This window comes from Nicotiana tomentosiformis, chromosome 6 (genome assembly GCF_000390325.3).
Source record: "Nicotiana tomentosiformis chromosome 6, ASM39032v3, whole genome shotgun sequence".
Lineage (NCBI taxonomy): Eukaryota > Viridiplantae > Streptophyta > Magnoliopsida > Solanales > Solanaceae > Nicotiana > Nicotiana tomentosiformis.
In genome coordinates, this window is record NC_090817.1 from 77,134,392 (window position 1) to 77,146,626 (window position 12,235).

The window sequence follows — 12,235 nt, forward strand, 5'->3', positions numbered from 1 at the left end:
CCAACCTTTTTTCCTTTAGTCTCGATTTTTTATTTTGCTCGAACCCGATCCTTCCCATATTTGGCCGTGTTCGGTTCTGGCGCATCATTCATCCTCCCCGGGCTCTGATCTATGGGAGCCCTCGGCTTTACCCGAGGTCATATTGGATCGCATTGTCCTCTCGTTTCTTTATCGAGAAATCGGGTGTAGCTCTATCTCCGATTTTACCCGTACGCAGAACCAATGACAATTGTTAAGCAAAGGACCATGATATGAAAGATTGGTAATTGGGAAGCACGATTGCTCCAGAAGAGCAAAATAGGGAAGAAGATACAATTTATGAAGCATAAAGGTAAGCTGCCAAATATCAGATAGCAATTCATAATTCTTCAAAAAAGGGTGTGAAGATCTTCAAAAATTTACATACTCCTGTACATAGGATAGTACTAATCACAACTTCAAAGTCAATCTCACCACATATTTCCACACTTGACAAAATAAAGACAAAAGGGAAAATAGCTGCTTCAAGGGAAACACATTGACATTTCTGAGAGAACATTTAACGCTCAGTAGAAGCTTGAAGGAGTCCGTCACGAATCTGGCTTGCCACATCTCTTACAGCACCAGGCCCATGAGGAAGGAAAATGGCAGATGATTTGCTGGAAGCGCCAATTTCTTTCATGGTGTCAAAGTACTGAGTTAAAAGGACCATGTCCATAACATCCTTTGCCGAGGTTCCAGGCACATTCACTGAGAAGCCAAGCACACTGTCTCTTAAACCATCCACAATTGCTTGACGTTGTCGTGCAATACCTAATCCTGAGAGATACTTTGACTCTGCCTCTCCTTCAGCCCTTTTAATTTGTAAAATCTTCTCTGCCTCTGCCTTCTCATTAGCAGCCAACCTCATCCGAGCAGCTGCAAAGTTGAAGACAGTTAAGACATAAAAATAGCATGACAAATTGAATAAGAATATCAGTCTTCAATTTGGTCAACCACAAAACATTAAACAGGTAAAGAGAATAGATTTAGCCCTTGAAGAAGCTTGGTAGACATAGATTGCACCACAACTCCTAAAGCGGCCATTTAACAGTGTGTAGAATTTCTTTTACATAAATAATTCACATTTTTAATGGAAGGAAAATCCATCCAGTGATGTATATATTCCTGTTGAGATTATCTACTGAGAGCAGTTGACAAACAGAACGCGCGATTAGTAGGCATATAGCATGTCCGGCCAAACTTCTAAAATCAACTTATTTTGCAAAGTGTTTTTCTTATAAGTGCTTTTCAAAAAAGTATTTTTGCTGAGAAGCAATTTCTGTTCGGCTAATTAATTTGAAAAACACTTTTGAGCAACAATTAATATTTGGCCAAACTTTTAAAAAGTGCTTCAAAGTGTATTTTTCTCAAAAGTATTTTTCGGAAGAAACTACTTTTTTCTACGTCTTAAAAATTGCTTCTGCTTCTACTCAAAAGCACTTTTTTTTCTTCTAAAATCTTGGTCAAACACTTTAACTTTGGAAAAAAAGCATTTCTGGAAACAACAAAAAAAATACTTTTGGCCAAAAAGAAGTTTGGCCAAACAAGGTATTAATTAGAGGAAAAAGATTTTAGACATACCAGCATTGATTTCATTAAGGTTTTTCTTTAAAAATTTTAATCTTTTCCTCCATTCCCGGGGTATTTTTTGGTAATGGGTTTCTTTGCGGATGGAGTTGGGGAAAAGTGCGAATGGAATTGGTCATCTTTTACTGGTGGTTCCGAATGCCATCGGTTGTTGGGGGCAAAATTGGGAGGCGACATCGCTCGTGGCAGCTGATGGCTTTTGGCAACGGAACGGCGAGGCCTCGTGCAAGTAGCGCCGCAAGGTGCCGTGCGCATGGGGTTAAACCTCTCTTAACATGCTCATCTGGTTCTATATCAACTATAAGTGTCTGAACAATTTCATATCCATAAGCCGACATAGCCTGTACAGGATCATAATGGCACTTGTATGAGATCCACTATATGATAGCGGTGAAAAGAAGCATTGAGGATTTGGCTAACCTTCTCAAGTTCATCCTCAACAGCCCTGGCAATTTCATTTTTCTGCTCGAAAACATCATCAATATTGAGTTTTGGAACACTTGCTCTTATGACTGAAGAAACATAAAATTTACACCTGTATAAGTTAGCATTATCTGTTGAAATCAATATATTGTAAGAAATAAATTTGTTAGAATAAAACTCAAGTCAAAGGGAAAATCATCAGATGTATATAAAGAGACATCATAGAGATCTACCATCGAAAACATAGGCTTGAATTTGACCCTTAGTGTTGGTTAGTCTGTAGAAAGCATCATTTGCTTTGTCTGCAAGAGCACGGTACTGAATTGATGCCACTACATTGACAAATACATTATCCTGCACATTTATTGCAATAAATGTATATGTCATACTGGTGTAAATACTGAAAAACCATCACCTACTGGCTACTTATGTTTTGTGAAAGTACCAATTTTGATTGACTTTGATGATTCAGCTATGAAGTACCAAAACAGTATATTTCAAGTCGATGTAATTCTCGTTTTGGAATAAAGAATAGACCTTTGTCTTGGTCTCGCAGCGAACATCCAGTTGCTGCACCCTGAGGGAGAGATGACCAGCTAGCTTGAATCCAAGGAACGAAGGGAGACAGTGGCACCCAGGCTGAAGCACATTTTGATACTTGCCGAACTGCTCCGTAATTGCAACCGTGGATTGATCAACTTTTACACAGCACAACAAATTGCCCATACTCTGTAAACATGGCATTAAAAGGAAGATGATCCACAAAAGTATGCATCTAGAAAAGGCATATTCCAGCTTTCAACCTAATTTACCTTATCAAACCAAAAACCGACTTTCATTTCAGTTCAAGAAAGCAAGAAACTAAAATCCATGTCATCATATTGAAGAAACTACAGAAGGTATTTTCAGTTTATAACAATTTACAAAATTGAACTGAGTATGAAGAAACTTACTACTAACGAAACAAGCAAAAATGCACAGGAACAGCAAAAGAGTATAAAGAATTTTGAATTGGGTTTCACTAGCTGGAGGGAGTGTGTTTATATATGAGCTGTTTGGGTTTAGTGTGTGTGTTGGGGGGGTTGTGGGCGGGGATGGAGAGACTTGGTAAGGAAGTTCGTGGAAATGGAGGTTAGCCAGCAGAACCTCCATTTCTGCAGCCGGTAGGTTGCAACTATCAACATTGCGTGTTGCATAGCACGGATTAAGATTTTAGTATCTAATTCTAGGATAACGTCCTCAAACATTAATAATTGAATTTAAAATTTAATATTTATTCATATTTTGTAAAAAATTTGCATCAAACTTATTCGGTTCAATCGAATTGATATAGTAATTCCATATCGAATTATGATATTTAACTAAAAAAAACTTGCTACGCTCGTTTCTACCTTTGTATTTTGATTACCCTATTACGGTAATTCATCTTCCTGAAAAATAAAAAAGGAAGAAATCAACTCAAATCAAATGAAAAATAAAAAGATGTTAGATCAAATGAATGATATCATTTTCAATTTGTCACTATAATTGTGACCATTGACTTTGTGATAAATAGTAAATACTGGGATGAGAAATCAAAACCCCCCCAAAAAAAGACTTTGTGATATCCACTAATGGATAGGTGCAAAAGCTATTGACTTTTGATTTTCTTTTCTTTGCAGGGAAGACATTAGGATTAGGTACATATTGCAAATATTTTTCCAATAAAAAAATGAAACGTTAACAGACACGTAAAAGAACATATAGTCTTACCTTTTTGCTAAAGAATAATTTTGGAAGTGGCCTCTAGGGATCAAGTATTCACTCGCCGCATTCATTCGTTTTCTGATCCCCAAATAGGACATAGTGGTTTACTCGACTTTTATCCAAAATTAAGACTAAGGGCGTGTTTTGTACGAAGGAAGGGTGGGTGGGTGGGTGGGTGGGGTAGGGGTGTCACGACCCAAAATCTCTCCGAATGAGTCGTGATGACACCTAATCTCTAAAATTAAGTAAGTCTAACACATACTGAAATGATAACAAATTATACTAAACAACTGATAAATATGAACCGAAAATTTCTATATAAGCCAATAATCCCAAGATAGATACATAATATCCCAAAACTGGTAGTACAAGTCATAAGTTTTATTAAGAGTCCCTAGAAATAATAAATACATCACTGTCTTGGAATAATAGGATCAATGGAAATAAAATGCAACAGAAGGTGACTTCGGAACCCGCGAACGCCAAGCAGGTATACCTTGAAGTCTCCAGTCGTGCAGACATAAGTCTCGAACCAAGTAAGGGTAACCGATGACAACTCAATCCATCAAATCGTACCTAATGCACAAGTCACAACAAGAACTACCCGAGGTACCACTCCTCGTAAATCTTACAAGCATGGCACTTCGTGCCTACATTTTTCCCAAATCTCTTTCGCACGGCAAAGTCCACGTGCTATCATGTACATCGTATTCGTGTAAACTACTAAATAAAATATTCAAGAGGTTTATTTATATACAATAAGGCATAATAACAACCTTAAATAAAATATGGGATCAAATAAGAAAACGAGGTTATTTTAGAAATTATTTGGGTGAAGAAAATAATATTTTTAAGTAAAATAAAGCATCAGATAAGATACTGAATTAAATATAGAATTTGCTAAATTAAAACTTAATAACGTTTTTTAGGTAAAGTATAAACATCAGATGAGGTAAGGAGTTTAAGTTGAAAAATCAATTAAAGTGAAATATGACAACTATTAAGAATAGTAAAGTACCAAATGAAATAGTGAGTTTTAACTTAAGAGTCACAAAAAGTAAGCAGATTAATAATTCTTTTATTTAAAATCGTTATGTTATAAATAACTCGGGTATGAGAAAATGATTCAGCGTAGTAAATTTATCTTGAAAATCAATTCATCAAAATAATAGTAATAGGAAAGGAAAACAGGAAATGACACCATTATTGGTTTGTACGTTGTTTGACTAGTTTCGGATTTTATGGGCATTGGTTTGAGGTGTTAGAGAGGCGTTGGAACCGTTTATGGAACTTCATTGCGAGGTAAGTCTCATGTCTAACTTTGTGAGGGGGAATCTACCCCGTAGGTATTAAAATTATTGTGTGCTACTAGTTGTGGGTGCTACGTACGCACGAGATAACGAGAGTCCGTACGTAACTAAAACTATATTTATGTCCGGCTAGACTTAGGACTTTATCATGTAATAGTTGAATTATTTGAACTCGTTTTACTATCTTAATCAAGTGAATTTATAATTGAAATTGATTTGGGAATAGATTAGGCCGAGCTTTATCACCTTGAGTTGTTCGGCGAGATATTTGATAAACGGTAAAAGTCATGTTTACTTTATGCTCCTGCATATGTGTTATAAGCAAGTGACTTCTACTTCGATAAGTTTCTTCCCTTCCTGTGGATCGGGCCAAATGCCTCGGAAGTATATTGAGATGTATCTCTGGTTCGTGTCGGCCGACCCTCGGCAGTGCACACACCACTCTGGATTGGGTCGTATGACCTCGGCATAATCGTGCGTTACATCGCTAGCAGTCCGAATATTCACGAGATCCCTCTTCTATTGAGGCATGGCATTTTATATGGTATTCCTTATCCATTTGAGATTGCACTTGATATTTCAGATCTGTTGAGATGGAAAATGAGATTTGAGAGATTTATATCATTAAAGGAAATTTTTGGAGGATTATGTTAGTTACAGTTTTTATCTCACTACTACTGTTGTGCTTCATATATGTTATGAGTTATCATATTGATTTATTGGACCACTAGTAAATGTCGATGTCGACCTCTCATCACTACTTCTATAGGGTTAGGCTAGTTACTTATTGGGTATGCGTTGATTTATGTACTCATACTACACTTTTGTACTAAATGTGCAGGATCTGACAGCTTCATTTGGTGGCCATCTTGGCGCGTAGGCGCTACTACTGAAGGGACTTAATGGTGAGCTGCTTTCTATGCTACGCACCGCAACCCACAGAGTGTCCTTTTTATTTTATTTTTTTATCCTATCTATTTTATATTCCAGACAGATGTTGTATTATTATTGCACTCTTTAGTAGACGCTCATGCACTTGTGACATCGGATTTTGGGATGTTCTAGAAGTTATTTGTGGTTTTGCTTAGCATTTACACACTTTTATTATCTATTCTATTTAAATTGTAAGTTTCCATGATTTTAATGCGTTGATTTCTTTATCTAATAAAATTCACGATTTCGAAAATAATAAAATGCATAATTAATTTGGTAGTTCACCGTTGACTTGCCTAACGGCGACGTTGGGCGCCATCACGACCTATTGTGGGTTTTAGGTCGTGACACTTAGCTAAAGATAGGAAACAATGGAAGAGAAAATTACATATAGGTGATACTGACTAGTTGGGAATAGGTGATACCATGGAAGAGAAAATTATATATATATATATATATATATATATATATATATATATATATATATATATCTTTTTAACTTGCACTTTCAGTTTATTTTAGTAATAATAATTTTATGAGTTGAGCTAAATGAAAGAAATAAGAATTTGTATCGTCGATCTCAACTTATTTGGGACTGAGGCATATTTAAGTTTTCTTCGAAACTCTAAGCATCCCCAAAATTTAAATTGGTCCTAATAAAATTTATCTACTTTCTTTTGTTCAAAGGGATAATTACTACTTTGTTTTTCTTTTAATTTACACTAGTATTAGTATCTGCACGATGCACAGACATAAATCATGTCAAATTATGATTTCTATTATTTAGCTTATGTAAAAATAACCTTAGTATTTAAACTTTCATATAAAATTTATAGATAATCATTAGATATTCATTAAGAAAAACATGAAATCATTTCTCAAATCTCATACTGGATAATATGTTTTATTTTTCTTTTTCTTTTTAAATATGTAACAACATAATCCCTTGATTTTATTACTTGAATTTTATTTTTCGGTCAATATTAAAGAATACTAAATGCCCGTCTGGCCATGAAAATTTTAAATTTCACTTGAAGATGAATTTCGAAAATTTTTGAAAATTTTAAAAACTCCAAAAAAGCTATTTTCAAAACTTTCACTTCAAATCACTCATAAAAATTCAAATATAGCTCCAAATTGTATTCATGTCCAAACACAACTCTAATTTTCAAATACCATTTTCACTTAGAAAATAATTTTACTTTTTTCCGAAATTTCACAATTCATATGTCCAAACGCCCACTAAACATGTCATGTTGAGATCTATCTTGTTTGAGCATATTAAATTGTATAATTTTAATAAAATTCTTACTACCACTTTATTTTATATCTCAAATTCAAATATGTCTTATACTTCTACTTTTTTCTCTTTTTGTTCTTTGCTTATAGTTATTGTATTACTCATTACTTAATATTATTATATTGTCATGTGATTTTTTATTAGTTTACCAACTGACTTAGTGTCATGATTATTATATTTTTAATAATCATCGCTAAATATAAAAAAATCTTAAAATTTAATGTATCTTTACACTTTATCCTCTTACTTGAAATGCTTTTATCATTTAAATCTATCAGTAATATTATATTATTTAATTATTTAATTTATTTATTTAAATTAATTCATAGTATAAGTATCCTCACACTATCACTATTTTCTTCTTTATATATTCTCTTCCCTACTAACAAAATTTAATTAGCTTATTATAGTAATATTCTATCTATGATCAAAATATTAATACATAAGTTCTTTAATTATTATGTTCCAAATCTATTGAGTTTCCTTATAGTATTTGCTTTTGTACGACGTGCAATTAAATTCTCTTTTTCTATTAGTTTCAAGATACAAATTGAATTTTTAATTTCTGTTAGTAAAATTACCTACGTGCGACATTTATTTTATATATTAAAATTTTAATTTGTTATCAAAATTTTATTTTTCTTTACCTAGTAAGACTTTCGTGGTCCTATCCATAGTATAAACGACTAAGTCTTAATAATTAATATTTTCCTAAAATTATCAAATGACTTTTTATTAGCTTGCCACTTGGTCACCACATAACAAACTATCCTCTTAATTTATGTATATAGATATGTATTAACTTTGTCCTAATTTTTCTATGTGGCATACTCTTAATATGTCACTTGGCTTAACTACATTGCAAATTACCCTCCTTTTAATAATATAAATATTTTAGAATATAAATATAAATTAATAATGACGCTATATATATATATATCATATCAGTCAAAATAAATATTTTGTTATTAAATAAGCACCTAAATTAAAGGGATAATATCATACAAACTAAGCTCTGAGTTGGAAATATATCATGAAGGAAAATCAGTCACTTAGTCCAAAATTAATGGGAGAATATTTCTTAAATAAAAATTTTATTATATAAACATTTCTTGAACAATTTAGATTAGATTTTGTCCTAATGATATTTTGTCTTAAAATTTATTTAAATTTTGTCTTAAAAGTGCCAAGTCGCATTTTCTCAATATGCCACTTGGCTTAACCTCATACTTCACTATCATTTAGGATAAAAGATGATATATATTTAAATAATATATATTATATATATGTATATATTGTATAGGATAAAATATAATATGTTAAGTGATTGCATAAGAGAGTGGCACATGGAGCCGAAGGCAGAGGATAGCTAAAACCGAAGACAATTGTTCCATTTTGTTACCGGAAAGAGTGATGCTCATAAAGATGCAATAAACACCTGCCACCTGATAGCATTTAATGGAGAATATTCTACAGCATTTAGTACACTTCTCTTTACAAAGAATTTGTCATTCATGTCCATCGTTACACATTCTTAAATAGCCCTCATAATTGACATTAAAGAACGGCATGATCCTAGGACCTTATTCCCTAGGTGCAACTATAAATAGTGAGCTCTGTTATCATTGTAAATAACATAAATTTTCTGGCAAACTTACGCTACAACCTATTAAAAGCTCTATAGAACTTTATCCTCTTGCTTTTTGATTTCATCGTTATTGTATTCGGAATCCCTGCTCCCGAAACTAGTGTTTCTGCTATTCCATTTTTATCTCAAGGCTAAGTATTGCATATTTATTCAATTCTTTTATTATTTCAAGATCGAATTAATTCACTTATCTAGAAATCACGTATAAATTCAACTGTATCATTTTACGGGTAAACAGTTTGATGCCCACTATGGGGCCTAGACAGTCGTGTAATTAAGTTGATCCTTGCCTCTTTTACTAACGTGTTTTGATTATCTGTTCTTAGCAAAAATCACAGAGAATGGAAAATAATGGTGTTAACAACACACACAATATTGAGGCTCGAGGTCACCAGCCTCAGCACGAGGATTCAATCAGTGATACCTGTAATGAAGGAAGCGATGCCAGGCCAGCAGACAATACCCACGACACGTTCGGGAGGCAACTCCTAATGATGCTGAAGAGGAGCTTATTGTTGAGGCGGTAAAGGTCCTACAGGAGAAACAACAGGTCATTCTAGGCCATCTCACACGACAGGACAAGGTTATGACAGAACTAAAGTAGGCATTGTCGGGTGCTTCCAATAATACGAATGGACGAGGTCTAGTTCCTTCTGGTGCTCCCGCAAATCAAACAACGCATAGGGTCGAAAATAATACCTCGAAGGGTGGGGTCGGCTTCGAGGGGGTCGGGGGAGCGGATCCGGTCATAATAACGAGAGTGATCCCTTCAAAAGCGAGCTTTTAAGGTTTATGAGGGAAGTGAACCCCTGCATGGACCAAATCTCGGGTGCACCACCGGTGCTGAAAGGGCCGGACTCAAAGAAGTATACTCAGTTGCCGTATAAACCAAGCGCAACACCAGAATTGATCCCGAAGCTTTTTAAAATGTCCGACGTATCGGAATATGATGGGACTTTGGACCCTCAGGAGAATATTACCACCTATACAACGGCGGTGGAAGGGGAACGATTTATCTCCCCATGAGATTGAGTCTATTTTGCTAAAGAAATTCGGGGAGACTCTTACGAGGGGAGCCTTGACATGGTATTCTCTATTGCTCAAGCATTCCATAGATTTCTTTGAGATGCTCGCAGATTCTTTCATTAAGGCACATGCCGGGGCCAGAAAGGTAAAGGCCTGAAAGGCCTACATATTCAGAATTGCACAAGAAGAGTCTGAGTTGCTACAGAAATTTGTCACCCGGTTCCAAAAGGAAAGAATGTTGCTCCTGACTGTTCCGGATGAATGGGTGGCTGAAGCATTCACCAAGGGTTTGAATCCAAAATGTTCTGATGCTTCTTGGAAATTAAAGGAAATGTTGCTTGAGTTCCAAGCGATGACTTGGGCGGATGTTCACAACCGGTACGAGTCCAAGATAAGGATTGAAGATGATCAAATTGGCTTCCCGACGTCGGCTAAAGGTCAGGAAAAGAATAAAGAAAAATCAAAAGACGATTTCGACATAGATAGATGATCTTCGAGGGGCCGGTTTTTGCCCTACGAGCAGTCCGAAGGACGCGGCAGAGGTTTCCGGTCTGCAGACAGATTCGATACCGAAAGAAGAACTGATCGGGGTCGGAGCAACAGATCATTGCAGGATAAAGAAACGTCAGGTTCTCGGGATCTTTCCTATCCCAGGCTATCAGAATACAACTTCAACGTCAGTGTAATAGAGTTAGTATCGGCTATGAGGAACATTAAAGAAGCAAGATTCCCGAAGACAATGAGGGTCGATCCCAGCCAGAGGGACCCTAAATTTGTAGTGCGCATACCATGGGACTAATGGCCACCGGACTGGGGACTGTCGACGTCTGCATGAATAGGTGGCGACATTACTGAAAAATGGCCATCTCAGGGAATTCTTAAGTGACCGGACCAAGAACAATTACAAATGCAACCGTGATAACGTGGAGCCCTCAAAAATAGGAGAAGACCCCTCGCGCCATACGATCAACATGATCTTTGGGGGCAACGTGATTAACGAGATTACCTTCTCGGCAACAAAGAAGATGAAGGTAATAGTAACCCATGGCAAAAGGCTCCGAGAAGTCACTGATGACAACATCACTTTCACGTAGGAAGACACAGATCGATTGTTGCTACCGCACAACGACGCATTGGTAATTTCTTTAAATATATTATATTTTAAAATAAAATGTGTTCTGGTGGATCCAGGAAGTTCGGCCAATATCATACAATGGAGGGTATTGGAGCAAGCTAAGCTTACCGGAAGCATCATTCCGGCCACAAAACTCCTCGCTGGATTCAACCTCGCAAGTGTAACGACTCGATAAGAGATCTTGTCTTCCATAAATGCCGAGGGGATGATGAAGACAACCCTTTTCAAGGTTGTGGATGGTGATATGGGTTACAACATTATTCTGGGAAGACTGTGGTTGCACAATATGAGAGTCGTACCATCAACATATCATTAGTTGTTGAAATTCCCATCTCCCGAAGGGATTAAAAAGGTAAAAGGCGAGCAACTGGCGGAAAGGGAGATGATGCGATTTCGATCTCTAGTAGCAAAGGGAAGGAGCATGCGGCATAGCAAGTACAGGAACCGGTGCCTGCTCCCAAATCAAGTGAAGTTTACCAGGGGAAAAGCGTTGGAATCTTATCAGGTGACAAGATACTTCCAGGTACTAAAAGAGACGGACGCAACGAAATCCATAGCGGAAGAGCTCGAGCAAGTTGCATTGTTTGAAAAGTTCTTGGATAGGAAATTCCATTTAGGGACAGGACTACACCCCGAGCTCATGTCTGGATTTATTGAATTTCTTATGTATAATGCCAATTGTTTTGCGTGGTCACATACGGATATGACAGGTATCCTGATGGAAATGGGCATACATAAGTTAAGCTTAGATTCCAGCATCCCTCCGGTAAGACAAAAGAAACGACCTATTGCGGAGGCCAGGAATAAATTCGTCAAAGAAGAGGTAACTCGCCTACTTGATATTAGTTCGATCCGAGAGGTAAAGTATCCATACTGGCATAGACTATAAGGACTTCAATAAGGTGTGTCCAAAGGATTCGTTCCCACTGCGAAACATCGATCAAATGATTGATGCAACGACCGGGCACGAGTTAATGAGTTTCCTCGATGCTTATTCCGGGTACAACCAAATTAAGATGAACTCGGAGGATCAGGAAAAAGACTTCGTTCATAATGAATTTCAGCACATATTGCTATAATGCGATGCCTTTCGGGCTAAAGAATGC

General features: G+C 36.1%; 1 protein-coding gene across 1 annotated transcript; it reads right to left on the bottom strand.

Annotated features, from left to right (window-relative positions):
• Positions 1–332: 332 nt before the first annotated feature.
• LOC104101089 (hypersensitive-induced reaction 1 protein-like) lies at positions 333–2,966 on the bottom strand. Its single transcript, XM_070177501.1, has 6 exons — positions 2,569–2,966; positions 2,265–2,385; positions 2,029–2,120; positions 1,873–1,949; positions 1,603–1,622; positions 333–897 (listed from the first exon to the last, which is right to left on the bottom strand). Exons 1-6 carry the CDS (start codon positions 2,773–2,775, stop codon positions 539–541), a joined length of 876 nt encoding a protein of 291 aa, XP_070033602.1. The 5' UTR covers positions 2,776–2,966; the 3' UTR covers positions 333–538.
• Between the last annotated feature and the right edge of the window lie 9,269 nt (positions 2,967–12,235).